The 23,196-nt window shown below is 29.0% G+C and overlaps 1 protein-coding gene across 3 annotated transcripts in view; it reads left to right on the top strand.

The window, feature by feature from the left end:
• Window positions 1-23,196, top strand: part of LOC123262069 (PDF receptor) — a 43,118-nt gene that overhangs the window by 11,132 nt on the left and 8,790 nt on the right. For all 3 annotated transcript variants that reach the window (XM_044724076.1, XM_044724074.1, XM_044724075.1), the window contains exons 3-4: window positions 1,965-2,553; window positions 2,706-2,813. In XM_044724076.1, the coding sequence (XP_044580011.1) occupies window positions 2,472-2,553; window positions 2,706-2,813 (190 nt within the window). In that variant the 5' untranslated portion in view covers window positions 1,965-2,471. The remainder of the gene's footprint in view (window positions 1-1,964; window positions 2,554-2,705; window positions 2,814-23,196) is intronic.

The raw sequence follows: 23,196 nt of genomic DNA, 5'->3' as shown, positions 1-23,196 counted from the left end.
CTTTTAGATTTTCCAAACTTTTTATATATGTTATATATATATATATATATATATATATATATATATATATATATATATATATATATATATATATATACATGTATATATGAAAAATATATAAAAATGCATGTGGGTACTCAAATGAAAGCTCTTGATGAGTGAAACATCGGGATGAGCTTATAACTTAAAAAATTTCAATAATTAAGAAATGACGTCGTATTTTGTCTACTTATGATATTTTTTACGATATAAGCTCATCCTGGAGTTACACTCATCGAGACCTTTCATTTGAGTACCCACATCAATTTTTCATATATTTTATAAATTTATATATATTATATATATGTATATGTGAAAAATATATCAAAAATGCATGTGGGTACTCAAATGAAAGTTCTTGATGAGTGTAACATCGGGATGAACGTATATCTTAAAAAATTTCAATAATTAAAAAATGATATCGTATTTTGTCTACTGATGATATTTTCTACGATATAAGCTCATCCTGGAGTTACACTCATCGAGACCTTTCATTTGAGTACCCACATCAATTTTTCATATATTTATATATGTTATATAATTATTTATATGAAAAATATATAAAAATGCATGTGGGTACTCAAATGAAAGGTCTCGATGAGTATAACATCAGGATGAGGTTATATCTTGAAAAATGTCAATAGTTAAGAAGAAACAAGCACATTTCTTTATTATTGACATTTTCAAAAATATAAGTTTATCCTAAAATTATACTCATCGAGACCTTTCATAAGAGTACCCACATGCATTATTGATATATTTGATATATATATGACATATAAGTACATATATCAAGTAGATATATAGGACATATATCAAAAATGCATGTGTATACTCAAATGAAAGATCTCGATCAGCACAACATCAGTAGAGCTCATATTTTAGAAAATGTGAATAATAAAGAAATAATAGAGCAAGTAAACAAAATTCGAACGTTCTAGGGCTAAAGTCGATTTGCTGTCAAATGTTTTTTTTTTAAATAATTTCATTCAAAATTAATATTAACTAATTGGATATAAAAATTTATCTTTTTATATTACATCGTTTTAATAATCAGTACATCTTAATCCGAATTTTCCTTATTCTTAAATAAAATTGTTTCGAGTAAAAAAAATGGTGATGCGCTCGAGACAGGGAGTCCGAACACACTATTACATTCAATTATGAATGACAATACTTTGATTAAAATTAAATCGAATGATCAATGGGAAAATTCACCATTAAAAAATAACTTTTAATGGGTAATGAAAATATTTTTCATTAAAGAATTAAATTTAATGGTCAACGAAAATTATTTCCATTTAAAAACTAGATGTAATCCTTAATGAAAATATTTTTCATTAATAAATTAAATTTAATGACCAATGAAAATTCTAATGCATTAAGAAATTTAATGCATTATTTGCAACTCTGCTTTAGATATATGAAGAAACCTACAAAAATTTTTTATTATTATGACAATACCCGATTTAAATTTTGGATAAATGTTTTTCCTATCAATTTCAAAAACATTTTTTTTTTTGTAAAATTACCATAGAATTTTTTAAAAATGTACATTTGACTTTGCAAAATAAAATTTACTGTAAAAAAATATTTTTTTGCAGTTATTTATTATTATGAATAAGTTTTTTTTTATTAAATAAGGAAATTTATTTTTTAATTTAAATGTTCGATTTAGAAATTCAGTGATAAATTTTTTACAATTTCAACTGCTGAAATTAAAAACTCAAAATATTTAAAATGTAGACTGATATTGTCAGAAATTTCGCAATTTGATGTAGAAAAATTAATGTATCTTCAAAACTTCTTACGACATGACTTGTGTGATATTTTTTTTTGCATTCGTTAATGGATTTTTAAAAAATTTCGCTCAAGAAGTTTCACTTATACTTTTTTCTAAAGAAATAATTTTTCAATTATTTTAGATTAAACTCACCAACATGCAAAGAAGAAATCATGAAAAAAAGGAAAAAAAATTGAAGTTTCTTCTTATCAAATTTAGATCAATTCCCGTAGAAAAATTGACACAAAATTCGATAAATGATTATGTTAAAAGTGTATGTTCTAAGTACAATGACTAAAGCATCAACTTTTTTTTCGCACAATATAAAAATAAAGAAAAAAAAATGATTAATAATATTTACACCGAAATTTTCGACTACTTTTCATGAAGGAAGTTAATTACCTGGAAAATTATCGTGTTAATGGGTGAAATTTTACTAGAGCAGAAAGTTCTACCAAAAAAGAAGAAAATAATAATAATAATTATGAGACTAGGCGAAATTAAATGTCAAAAAAAACATCAACGAGTGAAAAAAAAATATTTATGAAGTATAAGTTGACGATTAAAAATTCACCTACGTGTAAAAAATGAAGAACTTTGAAATGAAAAGTAATAATTATAAATAAAGTAAACATATAAACAAAAAAGGATGTCGGATTTTTCAGATACTAATAACAATACAGAAGAATTTTGCAGGCTTCAATATAACAATTTCAGTATTCCGGATGGAGGTAAATTTTATAAATATCTGTCAAACTGGTATGCAGAACCATTCGTTGAAATTTGCATTTTTTTATTAAATTTGAATTTCATAGAAATATATTTTTATCTAATCCAATAATAACAATGAAGGAATGAATATTCTATTTTTTTCTAATATTAGAAATTTGGTGCAATTGGGTTTGGGATTCAATTCTCTGCTGGCCTCCAATAAAGGCTTCTTCTACTGTAACACAAAGATGCCCACTAGCTAACGGAATTGACACAACCAGTAAGTAATTCTATACTTTTAATAATAATAAATCTAGCTCTAGTTGGACATATGTGGCTGAAAATAATAATAGACATAAATCAATACTTCAATTAATACCCCGTTAAAATTTCATCGTTAAAATTTTTTGCTCAATTTACTTCGTATCAGTTGAGTGAGTTGAATATTTTTTGTATACCCAGGTACTATTTTTGCTCCCCGTTCATTCAAACTTATTATATTACCAAAAGAATGTTTTATTATAATCAGATGAGAAAGTAGTACAAAATGTTTAAAAGTTCTCTTGAAAATACCCATTCTATTATTTAAATTTGCATCCACGAAACTTATATTTACATAACTAAAAAGTTTTCTTATTCTTCTTAAAGTGTACGAAAAGAAATATATTAATTGTTGCATAATGCCGATTGACGTTCAAATTAATAAATAAATTGTGTTTTAATAGATGAAAACAAATTTTTACAGTTCAAATCTCAGATTTTCGATGAAATTTTGAAGATACACATAAAAAAATTGGCTTGATTCAAGGGAAAAGATTTTGAGTCAAGAAAAATTTTTAAAAATACGGAAAAATTGTTTTTCTATTTTGAAATCAAAGTTCTTTAATAAAATATGAATATAAATTCATTTATTTTTAGATCTAAATTTTAGACCATAAACAATTAAACACGCTTTGAAAGCTTCATAGTTAATTAATTATTGAGCCGCGTTAAACGATCTGAGTGACTTTCTGAAAGTTTAATAATTGCAATATGTGAGTATGAACCCAATAATTTCAATTTGATTAAAACTTATGGTAGGTTTTTACTGACCGTTCTCAATAATATCCTCGAGCTAGTAATATTGGAAATAAAAATAAATAATAATTATCTACTATTTTGATTAACACTTCATTGATAAATTTTAGTTCATTAACAGCGATTGGTTAACTTTTATTTGGTCGATCAATAAATAAATTAATCTACGTTACAAAATTAAACAGTAAGCATCTGAAAACTTTTTTTTTAAAACAAATATACTACACGGAAAGAAAATTATGGGAACTATATATTATGGTTCCCACAACATATAGGTTTAAATCCTACATGGAAAAAAAAAAATTGGGGCTGCTGCATGATACATTCCTGTGGAAGATACATGACTTTTATATGACAGCAACATGATTTTCATGTGGCAGGCAATAATAGTTAAAACAACAATAATTATTAAATAATAATCATAATAATAATTTATATTATTAAGAGAATAAGAACAATTTTGTCTCCTGGATAGTCACATGATGAAATCGATTTTTTAGTGAAATTTAGTGTCATTGCAAAGGACTTGACAAGAATTTGTGCCTTTTCAAGGTTTCATATCATTCTCGTCGATAGTCAATTTATGATGATAGTCAATTTATAATAAATATTTAGGTTGCATTCGAAAGTGCTTTATCTCTAAACATATAATTGAGAAATGACCTTGTATCTTGTGAACTATTGACATTTTTAAAGATATAAGCTCATATTGATGTTACACTCATCGAGACCTTTCATTTGAGTACCTACATCAATTTTTCATATATTTTATATATTTATATATATTATATATATGTATATATGAAAAATAATCAAAATTGCATGTGGGTACTCAAATGAAAGCTCTTGATAAGTATAACATCAACTCGAGCTTATATGTTTAAAAATATCAATAATTAAGAAATGACCTTGTATCTTGTGAATTATTGACATTTTTAAAGATATAAGCTTATCCCGACATTACAATCATCGAGACCTTTCATTTGAGTACCCACATCAATTTTTCATATATTTTATATATATATATATATATATATATATATATATATATATATATATATATATATATATATATATATATATATATATATATATATATGTGAAAAATATATCAAAAATGCATGTGGGTACTGAAAAAAAAGCTCTTGATGAGTGTAACATCGAGATGAGCTTATATCTTCAAAAATGTCAATAGTTTACCAGATACAAGGTCATTTCTTTATTATGTATCTAGACACAGAGCATTTTCGAATGCAGCCTAAATTCTTATTATAATAAATTGACTATTGGTGACAATAATATGAAACCTTGAAAAGACAAAACTCCAAGCAAAAACCCATTTTATCACATAAATACACTGGCCACAAAATTTTCCTTATTCTCTTAATAATATAGATTATTGTTATTATTATTATTATTATTATACAATATATTTTCTGGATAGCCAATAGATTGCCAATTGGCAATAGACTGGATAGCCAACAAAAAAATTCAGATTTATATTATTATTATTATTTAATTATTATTGTTTTTTTAACTATTATTGCCTACAACATGAAAATCATGTGGCTGCCCCAATTTTTTTTTCCGTGTATATATTATAGGAATCATTTCGAACTCACTCCGCACGAAAATTTTATCTTTATTTTATTTTGAGAATGATTCCCATAATGGTATAGGAATGATTCCTATAATATTCTAGGAATCCTTCCTATACCATTATGGGAATAGTTCCCATAATGATATAGGAACCATTACTATATCAATATGGGAATATTTCCCATAATATTATGGGAATGGTTCCTATAATTGTATAGGAATCATTCCTATAATTGTATAGGAATCATTCCTATAATTATAGTAACCATTCCTATACCATTATGGGAACCATTCCCATCATTATGGGAAATTTTCCCATAATTCTAGGAAAATTTCCTATAATTATGGGAATAGTTCCCATATTTTTCTTTCCGTGTATTGCAAAACGAGAAATTGAAAATAAATTTATCTTTACTGCAATCATTGTTGTTATTTTTAAATTTTAGTAACAAAAAAAAATTTTTTATTTTTTATTCTCGTGTTTCAGTAAGATAAAAGTATTTTTTTTCTTAATATATAATAATATCTCTCGTTATTGATGACAGTTTAACACTAACATAAGAGGCAAAACAACAGCTGCAAGGAGAAAAATTATTGCTATTTTCACGATACAGTATAGTGATGATCACGATCCTCGTATGACTAGATGTGCATACGTCCGATCTAGTGGATCGTGATTATCACGATCCACATGGATTCGGATATCGAGTGTCTATATTGCTATGGTTTATAGATCATTAAGTTGTCTTCAATTAAATGTTAATTATATTTTATTGCAGATTATTGTTTTTTTAGTTTTTTGGTATATTATTGTTATTAACATAAATAAAAATTCCTATTGTAGCTTGATTAGTTTAAAATTTTTGTGTAGATTATGACAGTCAAGAATTGGGTTAGGTTTAAAAATTTTTAAATAATGACTTACAGCAGTTGGACTTTATCTTATATAACTTTTTTTTTTTATTTTTACAAATATTATTAGCCTAGAAATTTGTATTATCGAAATATTCATTTAAAAGAGGCAAATATTTTTGTCATAAGAAATAGTATATTACACACCTGTGGCAAGAAAATGAGAAATGTCTCAGAACACATATATGTTGCCCGAGGCGAAGCCGAGGTCGACATATATGTGATCTGAGATATTTATTATTTTCCTGCCATAGGTTTGTATACTATTTTTCTGTCCGACAGAGGCGGAAAGCGGCAATTTCGTTTAGCGCAGCGGGCCGAAAGTTGCCACTTTCCGCCTGGAGGACAGAATAGTATATTACACACCTAGGGAAGTAAAGTAAGAAATGTCTCAGATCACATGTAATTGTCGGCCGAGGTGAAGCCGAGGTTGACAAACATGTGATCTGAGGCTTTCTTATTTACTTCCCGTGGAGTGTATACTATTTTTTTGCTCAACGAAGGCAGAAAGCGGCACTTTCGTTTAGCGCAGCGGGCCGAAAGTTGACGCTTTCTGCCCGTTGAGCAAAAAAAAAATTTTTTAATGGAATTTTTACTCCTTTATTACTGAACGTACTCCATACAATTATATTTTTTTGTATAAAATAGTATGAGATCAAATTATTTATGCTAAAAAAGACTTTTATGAAAACAAGAATTTTATTTATTTAATACAATATATAATGTACATTGTTTCTTCTTATCAACGCAGTAGAATTATATACAATAACCACGGACATGACATTAACACAGTTAAGGTAGTTGTAGCGTGATAGGCATTTCAACAGAAAATTATGAAATTTTTTTTGTTGAAAGATAAATATATTAATAATTCACTACCAAAATTTCAGATCAATTGACCGCACCGTTTTTGAGTAATTAATTTTTGAAATTGCATCTTTTACACGTAGCGGTATAGAGAGATGATAAAGTTAGTATGAAATCTTTGGCCCACTCGAGTGGTATGGAAGATTTCACACTAACTTTACCATCTCTCTATACCTCTACGTGTAAAAGATACAATTTCGAAAATTAATTACTCAAAAACGGTGCGGTCAATTGATCTGAAATTTTGGTAGTGAATTATTAATATATTTATCTTTCAATAAAAAAAATTTCATAATTTTCTGTTGAAATGCCTATCACGCTACAACTACCTTAACATAGGAAGATTTATTTCTTTACTATAGCCTTCAAAAATCGACACAAGTTTTTCAAGATTCCACTCGAGTAATTTATCAACAACCCAATCATCCATATCACTGTTGATATTAATTAAGTAATTTATGTAATTATCACTATTTCATCACCAAAATTGTAAACAAATCTACTCGTAAGAGTTTCAGACTTGGTTATGCGTGGCGGTGCTGAAGGCGTCGTGGATCGTGATAATCACGATCCGTTTTGCCGTAGTAAGGAAACGTTTCTTTATAATCGCAATACGTTTTGACATATTCACTATACCATGGACAGTTCATATAAGAATCCGAAGCATAGAGTATATCAGGTTATAATATCGTGAAAATGACGATACTGATTGAGCTAATCACAATACTACGTTCACGATCCACTGGATCACTATAATAGCAATACTTTTTTCTCCGCGTGACAAGAATAGTCAAGACATGATCAATTTAGTTTCATATATTATATTGAATGCATGTTATTCAATCAATATCAAGACTTTGTCACCAAAAATTTCTCATTTTGACGAAATAAGACACAGCTATTTCATATGAAGCGTATTTTATTTTCTTCTGTGCATAGATTGATACCAACAATTTATCACTACATTACTGGAACATATTGATCAGAAAAAAAAATTTCTTTTTTGGGCGTTAGAATATAAATTGCAGCTTGTAGAAAGAATTTTGTGAAAAAAAAAATAGTAGCCTTGTAAAAATTGTTATCTCAGAATTAAAAATCCGTCAAATGGACTTTTCGAGTTTTAAAAAGCAGGGAAAAATATAAAACTCCACTGTAAAGTTTACCACAAAGTAATGTCATGCGCCCGTGGTAGATAAATAGAAATAATAATAGGACATGCATTCCTGGCAGAACTCCAGGAAATTTAAATCTTTATAAACCTGAAAACTTCAGTGAGCTATCACTGTGGTTTACTGCGAACAATGCTTTCTACTTTCATTTCAAAGTATGTTGAAGATTTTGTCGATACGAAGTCATTTCTCGATGCAAAAATTCTTCATACTGAAATTTTTCAATTTACATTGTTCAAAAATATGCTTCGAATGAATTTAACAAACGCTGTAATATATATATATCTATATAAATAAAAATAAAATGCCGCATGTAAGTCCACGCATCACTTGAGAACGGCTGGACCGATTGAGCTAAATTTTTTTTCGTTATCTTCAGAATTGTAAGGAGAAGGTTTGTATGTAAAAAAATTTTTAAAAAATCTACCCTCAAAGGGGATTGCGGGAGCGTTAACAATGAATTATTCCCGTTTTTGAACTATAGCTCCTATAGGGTTCCCAAATTTGGTAGGAATCTTTTGTAAGAGATATAGAAATAATCTATGAACGAATTTTACGATAGCTCGCTCCACAGGGGGTTGCGGGGGTGGATTTAACTTTCAAATTGTAAATCCTACAGACGGAAAATTTAGGTGGAGTCTTCCATATGTGATGCGGAAATGATCTAAGAGCGGATTTTACAACCCACCCCCAATAAGGATTACGGGGGTGGGTGTTAGAATGTTAAGTTTTCATTTTCAAACTTTAACTTCTACAGACTCCAAATTTAATAGGAATCTTCGTGTATGATGTTAAGTTCAGCTAAGAGTGAATTTTATCAAATTCCAACCTCAAAAGGGATTGCGGGGGCGTTAGCCATGAAAATTTCTCATTTCCAATCGATAGTTTTTATGGACTCAAAGTTTTGTTGGAATCTTTTATTGACAATGTAGACATCATCTCGAATAGGATCTTACGAAATTCTTTCCCCGCATAGGAGTGCGGAAGTGATAATTGTCAAAAAATTCATATTCTTCAAATACAGTTCCTACAGATATAAAATTTAAAGAATCTCAAGAGATACAGGAAATTACAGGGATAGCCTTCAAGGTCAACCGATTTAAATATTTTTCTTAGTCAATGATTAGATTTCAACCAAAAACGAATTTCGTGATAATTCAATTGATATGTAGGTTGTGTCAGAGTGGTGAGTAGAATGTAAAAAATATTTTTGTTCATAAACTAGGACTTTTTGAGTTATGAAATTAAGGACATATCTATTAAACTTCAATAACATTTAATAAAAAATTCCTTGCAACAATCATCTCTTTGGCAGCGGGGAAAAAGTCATTTTGTAAGGTTTTCAAAACTTAACATGACATTTAGTTATTCAGTCAACGGACTAAGAACTTTATACATGTTATTTTTGCTAATCACATCACTAATTAATTGATTTTATGATTACGGAAATGTAACGGTTGAAAATGAATGCATTTTTCAAACACTTGATTATTAATTTCAAGCCGATTAATAAAATCTATTATCAGTTTGTCAGCGCGTAAGAACTTTTTTATTGTTATTGTTTCAAAATACCAAGGAGAAGACGACCTGACTAAGGTTATGCCAGTTAATGAGATGTGGGACGAGCTATCTCACGTTCAAACCGCACTGACGATAAATCGCCAGGCCAGTCGTTGAAAATTTGCGGAATCAAATCGGAGTTTCCCTGTTTCGTGCATGGGAAATTATACGTCCTGTGTTCGTGAATCGGAAAACCGTGATCTTTATATATTTACGCACCGCAAAAAAAGATAAAAAATGTAGTCCATCAAAAAGCTTTAAATTGGTTAAGTGTATAACTATGTTGCATTGAATGTAAATAAGAATTTTGTATTAAATTTTGACTATACTTTTCACAAATATATGTAGGTGATACGAAGTTCACCGGGTCGTCTAGTGTATATATATTTATTAGGGTGTGCCAAAATGTAACTTCCGTGGAGAACCTTTTAAAATTGGAATTTTGAGTTCTACTTTTAACAGCAGCTGTGATTGGGCATTTCCTGAGATATTTCGGGTTGAGAGAATTCATTTGATTATTTATAGGATTTTTAACAGGAGATTTATTTGGGCACTGCCGGCCAAATTTTGAATTTTCACCGGAAATACCCGAACTAAGCTTCTGTTAAAAAATTTTATGAAAATCAAATACATTGTTTCACACCAAAATATATCAGGAAATGCCCAAACGCGACCCCTGTTAAAAGCGGAACTAAAAATTCTAATTTTGAAAGGTTCTCCACGGGAGTTACATTTTGGCACACCTAATATATATATATATATATATATATATATATATATATATATATATATATATATATATATATATATATATATATATATATATATAGTTGACGTATACACGATGATGATAATAATAATAATATTCCAATAATTTCAATGAAGTTAAATTACAAATTTAACAAAATTATAGAACTAATAATCTTTTTAAAATTCCTCAAATAACTTAACTTAAAAAATTTTTTATAACCATAAAATATATAAAATTGTAAAAAGGCAAAAATTCAAGTCAAGATCTTTTTGATTATATCAAATTTAACTGTAAAAATCCACTTCAAAATAAAAAAAAAAGGTTTATCAAAAAATTTTAATTATTCTCCAAATCGTATGGATTAAATTTTGATATATAACCACATTCATCCGTACAAAACAAAATAAATAAATGAGTAAACAAATTTTATCTAGCGTGAAATTCAAATCTATTTATAACTACTCCGAAAACTTATAATAAATTAACTATATCACTGAAAACAATTTAAAATTTTGAAACGGCACAAATTTAGGTCAAGAACGTTCCAGTAGTACTGAATTTACCTTAAAAAGCCCAATTTATTATATTATAAACCATCGAGAAAAAAATTTAGCTTATTCTCTTATCTAGATTATCGTCTCAAAAAATCGATCATTTGCGGAAAATTCGTTTCGTACAAGATGAATTAAAAATAATTATTTTATATAACAATCATTTTTTTTTTTTCACTAAAACAACCTTCCTTCACCAAAAATGCTCGATTTATATAACGCATAAAACTTCATTAAACTCTTCTAGACACAATATTACTACAATACATCCGTATATATATACATATATATAAGATGCGGATTGTTTGCAAGCGCTTCTTTTGTTACCAAAAACTTTTATGAAAACACTGTGGCTTACAAAAGAGTATTTTTTTCAACTTCATTATAAAATATCGATTACAGTTTTATTTTTTATATAAATTTTAATGACTAACCAGATAATCAGATGTTCATGAATTGTACAGTGATTCTGCACTAACTAAAAGCTTAAAACCTATTAAATCTCTAGTATCAATAGATCAACTCTGTAAACATTAGTTTAATCAGTTAAAGTGGTAACAAAGTAATGATTAATGTTACTTCGTTCTGACATTCAATATTGCACAGCTTTAAAACGAAAGATAGCATATAAGTCTTCTTCTGCTATCGCTTCGTTTAATTAAATTTTTTTATTATTTTCACAGCAATAAATTTTGTAAATTAATTAAGACACTTTATTTAAAGAAAAGCTAACGATTATCGATAATTCGATACTTTATAAATGTACTTACTTCAGTCTTCGCTTCGCTAATAAATTGCGAAGTTGGATAGCTTTTCACCCAATTGGTAATTACTAAGTGAACCACACTTGTGAAACGTTGCTGAATTTAGAATTTGTATGTGTTCAGAAGTCTCTTACAAGTATTAAATTCCAGTAGACAATAAAATGTAAAATTTAAATGAGCAATCAATCAATCTGACAAAACTTAAAATATTATATTATGTTTTTACTGGTAATTACATTACAAATTATTAATACTTTCATATTAGTTTTAACGTTGGCCATCTACCACGATGCATTTCATAATTCATAATCTCGACTAGAAATTGTAGTGAGGAATGCCGAAGAATTAGTGAGGGGTAAGTTTGGCTTGCCTAACTTAGGCAAGCCTAATTTGCGCCTTCTTAAATCCACATTAGGCAAAACGAAGATTGGCATGACAAATTTGCATGTAATTTGGGACATCTATGGCAAGCCGAACTTCGGCGAACCTTTGGAATGCCTGACTAGCTGGAAGTAACGATAACCAAAGATTTGCCGAAGTTTGGCTTGCCATAAATGTCCCTAATTACCTTTAAGTTTGGTAAACCGAACTTTCGTAAGCCTTTGGATTTTATAATTTCCTGCAAGTTAGGTATTCCAAACATTCGCCAAACTTCGTCTTACCATAGATGGCCCCAATTACTTTTAAGTTTGGCAAACCGAACTTCCGTAGAGCTTTGGATTTTATAATTTCTTGCAAGTTAGGCATTCCAAACGTTTGACGAACTTCGGCGTTTCTTGCCAAAGTACTCTAAAACGGAGTGGGAGAAGATAGTTGGCTTCAAGTCTTTCCAAGGTTAAGTCTTTTAGTTCTATACATATAAAAGTGTGTATTTATGAGAGTATTTGTGTATTGTACATATAAACATGGTGTCTCATGTACCGACTAGAAATTTCAGTGAGGCATATGCCGAAGAACCAATTCGGGGTAAGTTTGGCTTGCCTAACTTAGGCTTGCCTAGGTTGTACCTCATAAAAACCAAAGTAGGCAGAACGAAATGTTTGGATTGCCATATTTGAACGTAACTAGGAATGTTTCATGGATTCCTTAAGTCTGATATATCATGGGAACGCCGAACTGGTTTCAAGTAACGATAACCTGAGTTTTGCTAGTTTGGAGCGAACTTGGCTTTCCGAACTTAGGCTAGCCCAATTCGAATCTTATTTGTTTTAAATTAGGCAAGCCGAACATTGGTTGTGCTTATAAGTATCTTGAAGTAAGAGGTCGCTCATCATCGGCGTAGCGTCGCGGTATGGTATAGGGCCCTCGTGCGTCGGGTACCGTGTTCGAGTCTCGCGTTCGACATGTACGATTTTTAATAATTACTAATTACTAATTATAATTACTATTAAGGCGAGTGTGAAGTAAAGTTAAGTGTTATGTATGATTAGTGTATCTAACTCTTCCATCATCTCCTTCCCCCTTGACTTATCAAATCTACCAATCAAAAAAACCTCTTCACATTAAAAAACGCTCCAAAAAACAAAACAAAATTACAGAAAAAATAAAATTAAATAATAAAAATAATATTAAATAAAAGCAACAAAGAATTTGCTTTTTTTTTATTCATGAAATATTTAAAAAATTTAGTCCTAAATTTAATATTTATACTTAAAATAATAAAAGAAGATAAAAAAATAAGCATTTGTTATTATTAATTTTCGCTTGATAATAAAAAAGCTAAAAATCAAGAAAGAATTAGATTTGGATTCTTCGTTGCGAATTTGGTTTCCAAACTGCAACCTAATCAGGAAGCCAAGTTAGGCTGAGCCTCGCAACTGCGTTACATCCCAAACTTCGGCCTGGTTTGGATGCCTCACTTACTGCAAGTTTGGAATTCGGCATGCCTTACTTGCGCCAAATCACTGCCTCACTAAAATTTCTAGTCGGGATATTGATTTACTAATTACGATTAATTGTTTTAATTATAATTTCATAATATGCATTTTGAGCGTCGGAAAGCTTGAAAGTATTTAATTTAGGACTTATCAAAATTTTTTTTAAATTAAAAAATGTTTACATTTCATACTTAGTATTTGAGTTATTGAAAAATTTACCATTTTTTCTATAACTGGTATGAATAATACGTGCAAACTTGTCAAGCAAGTGTACCATGTAAGGCCTCATAAATATTTCTAAAATGCGGAAAAGCGTGTACATAAAATATTGCAGGTCTATAAAGTTATACTAAGCATGACCTACTCTATCAGAATTTAGTAAGTATAGAAGATCTTTTCTACACAGTAGAGTTCAAATAGACACGTAGTAAGTATCAGCGCAGACGCTCCCGAGTAAAAATGAAATTATTATTTTTTACGGAAAAATAATAAATTTCGTTCGACCGCTGCACCACCGCCGCACCATACCGCCGCACCACCGCTGCACGACCGCCGTTTGGCGGACTATTACGCCGCACGCTAAAAATTTACTCCCCCTAGCATCGCCGCACTACCGCTGCACCACCGCCGCACCAATGCTAAATCATACCTACAATTTCACAAAAAAAAGTATCATAATTGATTTATCACGCAATAATTAATTAATAAATAATGCGACTAGAAATCTTTATGTAAGACCTATTGATCAACCTCCTTTTAATCGAATGCATAATATTAAAAAAAAAAAATTTTTTTTAAATCAGGCCAAAGCACCGCGAAATTATTGATTTTTTTAGTCGTATTGTTGACGTAGATTTTTAATTTCGTCCTCGGGTTGCACAGAAGCGGTACGCCTATCGAAATACTCTGAAAGAATTTTAAAAATTGAACTGTGATGGGATTCGAACCTGGATCGTCTGCATGGAAGTCTCGAACATTGCCAACTGCACTGCAAGCCATACTTAACTTAAAAAATTTAGTTAAGCTATTTGAATGATCAACGAATATATTATTTCAATGTATATACCATCAAACAGTGGTATGGTGCGGCGGTGGTGCAGCGGTGGTGCGGCGGTCGAACGAAATTTATTATTTTTTCGTCAAAATTAATAATTTTATTTTTACCCGGGCGCGTCACAGCTGTGGTGCGGCGGTGGTGCAACAGTGGTGCGGCGAATAGAAATTTATTTACTTGTCACGGCGCTGGTGCGGCGGTAGTGCGGCGAATAGATAAATTCTTTACTTGTCACGGCGGTGGTGCGGCGGTGATACGGCACTTGTAAAATAACCAAAATTTTCACGGCTGTAGTGCAGCGGTGGTGCGGCGCTTAAAAAGCCGTGCAGCGGTGTTGCGGCGGTGGTGCGGCGGAATTCTGTTTTTACTCGGGCTGTCATTGCTTTTGATATTTGACTAAAACGAACCTTTTTCAGCTGACTAAACAAACTGAGAAAGTTTAAGTTTTAGAGCAGTAATAATGAAAAAAATAAATATATTGGATTAGAGCGGCATGATGGCCGAGCGGGTTAAGTCATTATCCCGTTAGTTCGCTCGCACATCATGCCGTGAGGCGAGGGTTCGAGCCCCGACGGTTGTTCGAATAGTTCCAACACCAACCGTCGGGGGTCGCTCCGGTAGCCGAACTGTACTGGCATGAGTTTTCTCTGTGGTTTCCCCTTCGCCACTATTCCAACAGCCGATAGAAAGGGGTGAGGAATAGGGTAAATACAGTACAGAAAGCACAAGTCAGTCCACAGCCGCAGTGATAATAATAAAGAGTTGAGTATATAAATGTGCGAAAAATAAGGTTGATTATGTAGTGAAAATACAGGAGAGAAAAGAGGACGTGCTGGGGTCCAAAAAAGCGCTGAATAAATAATGACAGTATAAAAACACAGGACGGTGGCGCACTCGCGGAATGCGACAGCTACCATCTATCCAGCCTTGTAAAAACCAAGAACGGTATACAAGTAAAAATCGAAATAAATAACATATATTGGATTAGAATTAAACTAATGCATATTTATGATTTAAATTTGGTCATTGGTTCTTGAAGGAATTAAAAATTGACACGTAAAGTTAACAATTGCCTCAACTTGAATTTTTTAGTTTAAAATTTTTTATGGATAGATATTTTACTAATTAATTTAATTAATCGATTTGGAGAAGGAATTGTGACAGCAATTTTAAAAGTTATTTCAAAAAAATATTTTTCTAGAAAATTTTATTTTTAAAATTTAAAAAGAAACTATTGGAGTGATCATTCATTTTTATGATAAGAAATTAAAAATGTTTTTTTTGTCCAACCTATTTTTTAGGAGATTTTTATAATGTAATCATTATTATAAGGATTATTTATCAATATTATTACTATTATGCATTAAAGTTAAAGTATTCACTGCATAATTTATTAATTGCCCGGATTTTTCATAAAAGCTTTTTTAAAGAAATACTGAAATTAAGTAGCTCCAAAACAAGATCGTTTTAATCAGTGCCATAAATATGCATGGAAAAAGTCATAGCGGTTTATCGTGAAACGAATAGTAGATTAAATGTTCAACCCTCATCATTGCTTTTTTACTGTTGATTATTTTTCCGTGTTTCATTTATTGTTAAAAAAAAACACATACGCCTAGAATGTTTATTTTTCAGCCCACGAATATGTTATTTTTTGGAGCTCGTGATCGCAAATTTAAGCATTTTAGTACGCAACAAACATAAATATGCAAATATACTCGGTAGATATAAATGCATAGTAAATAAACAAACACTCTATACGTGGAAGTTTATTTGTGCATACACACGTACGTTTTATAAGTTTTAATTGAGTTTGCGATTTGACCCACGGACATTAAAATTTTTATACAAACTGGAAATTTTTACATTTATGATTAAGATAAAAAAATAATTGTATTAAATAAGATATTAAATTTTAATACTTATTTGTAGAATCGATAATTAGGTTCTAACAGAAGTTAATTGAAATTCGAAATTTCAATAATCTGATGGAAGAATAAAATTTTCGATTACTTTTCAGTTCTAGAGATAAAAAAAACTTATTAAGAACCAGACGTGAACTCGCGTTGCTTTTAGGTGTTTTAGTTTAAAAGTCAAATCTTTTTAAGTTTAATTACAAATAAAAGCACAAAGTTAAATGAGTTCAAATTTGCATACTGTAAGCTTGGTAAAATTAATTTAATAAATTAAAAAATGAATTAAAAAAAAAAAATTATTATATCATTTTCATTTTTTTTTCACTACTTGTTAGAAAAAAAACCTCAACTTGAATAAATAAGTTTATTTTTCTAATTCAAAAGTGTAAAAAGCAACAGCTAATAAAACATTTATTATTTTTGAATTAAATTTTTATAGACATAAATTTAAAAAACAAAATATAAATAAATATTATAATTTTTGAATTTTTATTTTTAAGTAGCTCGCGATTAATTTATATTAATCTAAGTAAGATACTAAATGTAACATTATATTTTTTTTAAATATGAACGATTTTATATAGAATTTCAAAAATAAATTTTTTAAATAAAAATATATTATTAAGAGAATACGAAAAATTTTGTGGCTAGTGTATTTATATGATAAAATGAGTTTTTATGGTTAAATTTGGTATCATTAGAAAGGTCTTGACCTGGAGTTATGCCTTTTCAAGGTTTCATATCTTTCTCACCAATAGTCAGTTTATGATGGTAAATATTTAGACTGTATTTGAAAATGCTCTATCCATAGATACATAATTAAGAAATGACCTTTTATCTTGTGAAATATTGACATTTTTAAAGATATAAGCTCATCCCAATGTTACACTCATCAAGACCTTTTATTTGAGTACCCACATCAATTTTTCATATATTTATAATATATTATAAATATCTACACGTTTCATAAAATAATACGTCGGTTACCAAAAAAAATTTTTTTTTGATACGCCCTTATGGCAATCGAGGTAGGTTCCGTGAGCCATAAGGTCGTATAAAAATTTTTTTTTTGCATTTCTGCATACATCGGATGAAACTACGTTGATTCCCGAAAAAAAATTTTTTTATACGCCCTTATGGCTCCCGGAACCTACCTCGGTTGCCATAAGGGCATATAATAAAAATTCTGTTTTTTTTTTCTAAGTCCAAAAAAATTTTTAGTTAGACGAAATTTTTTTTTTTTGCATTTCTGCACGTTTCATACAAAAATGCGTTGATTCCCAAAAAAAAATTTTTTTTATATGCTCTTATGGCTCCCGGGTCCCACCTCGGAAAAAAAAACAGAATTTTTATTATACGCCCTTATGGCATCCGAGGTGGGTGCCGGGAGCCATAAGGGTGTATAAAAAATTTTTTTTTCGGTAATCGATGTATTTTCGTCCGAAATGTGCAGAAATGCAAAAAAAAAGTTTTATACGCCTTTATGGTTCCCGGGTGCCATAAGGGCGTATAATTTTTATACGCCCTTATGGCATCTGTAACGCTATATGTATATATGAAAAATATATCAAAATTCATGTGGGTACTCAAATGAAAGCTCTTGATGAGTGTAACATTGGGATGAGCTTATATCTTTAAAAATGTCAATAGTTAAAAAAGCACAGAGCAATTTAACAAAAATCATTATTTAACAAAGCAAAATTTTATTTATTTATAGTTCACAAGTCCCGGCAGTCACGTAGTGACTGCAAGGTTGCTAGTATCAATTAAAGAAATATTTGGCGGTAATTTTCGGAAGGGTTTTTCTCATTTACTATATTATAAATAAAAAAGTAAAGTGAGTTTAAAAATAATTCTGACTGTCAAAATTTAAGATGAAAAATATTGCAATAAAATTAATTAATTTTTTATAATAAATAAACTGCAAAAAATATAATATGTGAATTGCCAGTTATGCTGTACCTTGGCATTGAAATAAGTAAAGTTAAACAACCAAACAAACAAATCCAGCATTACACAAGTTCCACACATAACTACCATGACCCACAGACATACCGATGTCATCAGACAATAAAATGAGTGATGCGAGAGAGGAAAGAATTTACCGAAAGTCCTCAACTTTGAAAGCTCTTTAATACCACTCGTGTTTGAGATTAAATCGAACTAGAATGACTCGGTTTTTGATCATCCCCTTGATGTACATAACAAGAACAAGCATCCGGCAGAGCAGTCAAGGTCATATCAATAGAACATTCCGTATAAATTGAAAAAGAATTCGCAGTCGGAGGAATATTAAGCATTTTCTCCGAACTATAACTGCGCTCTTATCACGCAATATACGTATTCAACTTTGTAAACTATTATAAAACTTATCAGAGAAAATTTAATACTCCGGCATACTTTACAGTGTTTTATACTTTTATATTTCGTTTTGTTATACATTTCTTTTCATATTTTTTATTTTTATTTTCACTCCGTTTTTTTCTTCAATCTTTTGTCTTTCATGTTAAGCATTTTTTTACGCAATTTTTCCTCAAGCAAAATCTAAAACAAGAAAGACAATGATAATATAGTAACATGAAGAACCACGTTGTCATATGATTTGTGCTCGACAAGTGGCTGCCTTTTGTTTTTGTCATTATTCATACACTTTTTAGTTTTCTTCTTTGTAAGAAAGAAAATCTTTAGTATCTTGTCATTTGACTTTATTATTTTCTGCAGCACATGCAGCGCCAACTTTATGAATTAATCAAAAAATTAATGTGCTTAAAATTGATGTAGAAAGTTAGGTCGTGAAAAAAATTCACTTTGTTGTGTTCATTACAGTAATTGTATAGGTGCATCGACACCAAGCTCAAGGATTTAATACAAAGTAACTAAAAAAAAAAAAAAAAAAAAAAAAAATACTTGTCTTGAGTGACACTTGAAATTAATCGTTATCGGTTTGAATGGAGTAAAATGAAAAAAAGGCGGTGGTGACAATAACAAGTAATTGACTTTTTTACGGTAATTTAAATAATAATGCTCTAACTAAGAATTAACTAAATTTTTTAACGCAAAGTTGCTGACTCGGCTGAATATATAATATAGAATAAAAATTCATATTTTTCTGTTCGATTTATTTCTTGCATATATATCTTGTAAATTATTTTTTAATTCACTACGATGAAAAGTTTTAAGTCATTTATGTAGCCATTGACATTCACATTCATGAATCTGCATTACGAGCATTCTCTACTCGACCCATTTTACCTCAAGCAGCTTCTGTTCGATTGCTCGATAGTGCACGATGTTCATTTCCATCCTCCGAAATGTACATGAAGTTCATATTGTCGATGAATACCAACATATTTGTTCGATTCCTATTCTTATTACATTATTTTCGGGGATTATTTATTGAAAATAATAATCCAAGACGTTTAAAAAGGTTAACCGCAAAGAAAAATATTCTCAATTTTCTATAAGACTAAAATTAGAAATGTTAGTCTTAAATAAAACACTACTATTTTTAAATAAGATAATATATATTTCATTTAAAAATTTTGTTCTCTTCAATGAAGATAAATGTTAACTTTCTTGTTTTCTTTAAAAGTAAGTTCATGATACATTTCAGAATGGGTTGAAATAAAAGATTTTTTTTATGAGTTATTCTTTACTAAAGAAAATTGAATTTTTTCCATCATAAATTTTACAATACCTCACGAAGATAAGATACTCTTGATCGAAGTTTTAGAATTTCTCTTCACTAAAAAAACAAGTTTCAAGACAAGAAATAGTCGTACCAAAGTAACCGATTCTCTTCAAATAATTTTCTTGGATAAATAATATCTTTCTTGAATCCAGTACTTTTTTTCAATGTGAGAAAAACCCCCAGCGGGATTAATGAACACTTCTAAGATTGAAATCTTGAAAAACACATCGACGTTCTAATTAGCAAATTGTCTAACTCCATTTTAGAAAATCTTCCATTTGTTCGAAGAAACAATCTGTGAAAATTTTATCATCACTTAAAAAACCATTTAATACCTAATAGAGGTATAATATTTTGGTTTGGATCATTCAAATAATTTATAATTGGACTATTGCTACAAAAAAATGTTAAAAAATCACCCTCTACAAAATAAGGTGTTAGACCAATTGCTAATTAGACCGTCGACATGGTTAATTAAATTACTGAAATAAAAAAAATTAGGGCTCCCCGCCTTTATTAATCCCACCAAAATTTCTCAGCAAAAATTTCTCACAATTATTTACAATTAAGTACAATTATTTCTAAAAAAAAACATTAACATGGCCCTTTTTCATGGTTTTTGTGTGAAAAAATATTGTACAAGAAATTATTGCTGACAATTTTTGTCTCGAGAAATTTTTGCATGAGAAAAAAGAGACGGTCACCAAAAATTAGATGTCTATTTTTTATATTGGTTAAATGTAGTAAATTTTTGATTTAAAATGATACAACTATAATTATTTAAAATGAAGACATTTTTTAAGATTAAAACTTGTTTTTTTTTATTAGATCTGATTTTCTTTCATAAGAATTTTTTATATTAGTTCTAGTTTTTAAGAAATTAGTTCTCAGTCGTAAACAACAGAAAAGTTTTGACAATTATTAATGATTCGAATAGTTTTTAAAGATTTTTTTTTAATTAGTAATTAATTAAGAAGCTAATGGATGAAGTTAGTTAAAAACAATATAATGTTTAAAAAGTTATAAAGTAACAATAATTTCTTCCGAGAAATGCAAGTCAACTAATCACCGAAAATCGAAAAATCGATTGACCTTGCATCTACTCTACAAACTTTCCGCTGCCTTCTCGGCAACCATTGGACGAGTCGATTTCAAAAGCTGGATTAATCATAATGTTTTTTGTTAATTTTTCTGATGACACGGAACTAATATAAATTTTTTCGATAGAATTAATCGCTGGAATACTCAAGGGTAAAAGTAACGATGTTAACATCGTAATTATAAGCACACATTTTCGTTCGGTTATAACGATACGACAAGGGTGAAGTGGGTGGCATAAGATGAAAGTAAATTTGACTATGACTACTCGCATAAATTCTGTCATGTTTTATTCTGTCATATATTTTTCATATTACCTGTTATGTATTGAAGTTTTGAATTCAAAGCTGTCTAGAGCTTGTTGAAATGAAACAATTTAAGATCAATAACAGATGTTTAGATTCATCTGTCAACTGAACATCAAAATTTTTTTTGTTTTTATTTATGAAACTGATAGTAAATTTGCAGTTTCAGTGCAGGTGTTACATGACAAGTAACATGTATATTATTTACTTTAAATAAAGTTCTACACTGAAAAAAAAAATTAACTTCATTCGAGAGAAAAATTCTTGAACCAAGAAAATAATTTTGAAGAGGGTAATTGTCATGAATGAAGACAAAAAATTCTTGAATTAAGTAAAATTTCCTTAAACCAAGAAAAATTCATTAGTTCAAGAATTTTTCTACTTAAATCAAGAAGAATCAGTTCTTCAAAATTATATTCTTGATTCAAGAACATTTTTTTTCTGTGTAAGGTAAAAGCCCCGATTGGTGATCATGTACCAGTATATGATCACTCCATGTATTTGTATACCTATATTTGTGAATATAGATATACAAATACATGGAGTGATCATATACTGGTACGTGATCATCTATTGGGGCTTTTACCTTACTGATTACGTATAATTTTTTTTTTTTTTTATGAAACTAACATTTTATCAAATTTCTAATAAAAAAAATAGTATCAAATAAAAATATAAAATTGTGAAGAATAAATTTTGAAGCAAAGCCACTAATGGTTTTTAAAAAATAATTTTCTGAATTTAAGATTATTTTTTTATGAGTGAAATTTAATTTCTATAACTCTAATTATTTAAAAAATATCATTTTTATATTAGTCACATAAACTGTCATAACTATTATTAGTCTCGACCTTTATAATTACGAAAAAAATGAAATTTTATAATGTTGATATTTACCAGTTATTCTCGTTGCAATTCGAAGCGTTTGTATTATTTGCATTCGCCTGAGGATTAATTTATCAACTCCATCTTTTTAAATGATACATAATTTATAAAACACTTTTTATTAAGCAGTATAATAAGCTTATTTTTATATTTCTCATAATTATTGATGTTAACTCTGGATTATTTAAGAATTATCAAAGATATATCAAAATTTACTGAGTTTACACCAGTCAAGATTTATTATCTTTAAATTAATTTAAAAAATATTAATATTATTATTTATTGCATAATAAATTTTCAAGATTAAAATTTGTAGGATAATAATTTTATAAATAATTGACATTGAGATAAATATTGAATAATCAATTAAAAAATAATTCCCACAACTTAAAAATAACTCACAATTTATTTATTTAGTAATTACTTAACATTACCATCACTTTTTTAAAAAAATAACCGGTGGGTTGGATACTAATAGGGGTCAGAAAGCCGAATACATCACTCTATTATTTTTTGTAATATATTAATTATATTTATTTTTATACATCTAAACTTAATATACTCACAATTTAAAAGTAAACTTCTTT

This window comes from Cotesia glomerata, linkage group LG3, assembly GCF_020080835.1.
Source record: "Cotesia glomerata isolate CgM1 linkage group LG3, MPM_Cglom_v2.3, whole genome shotgun sequence".
Lineage (NCBI taxonomy): Eukaryota > Metazoa > Arthropoda > Insecta > Hymenoptera > Braconidae > Cotesia > Cotesia glomerata.
The sequence above is the reverse complement of the archived record's forward strand: the minus strand, read 5'-3'. Positions and strand labels throughout refer to the sequence as shown.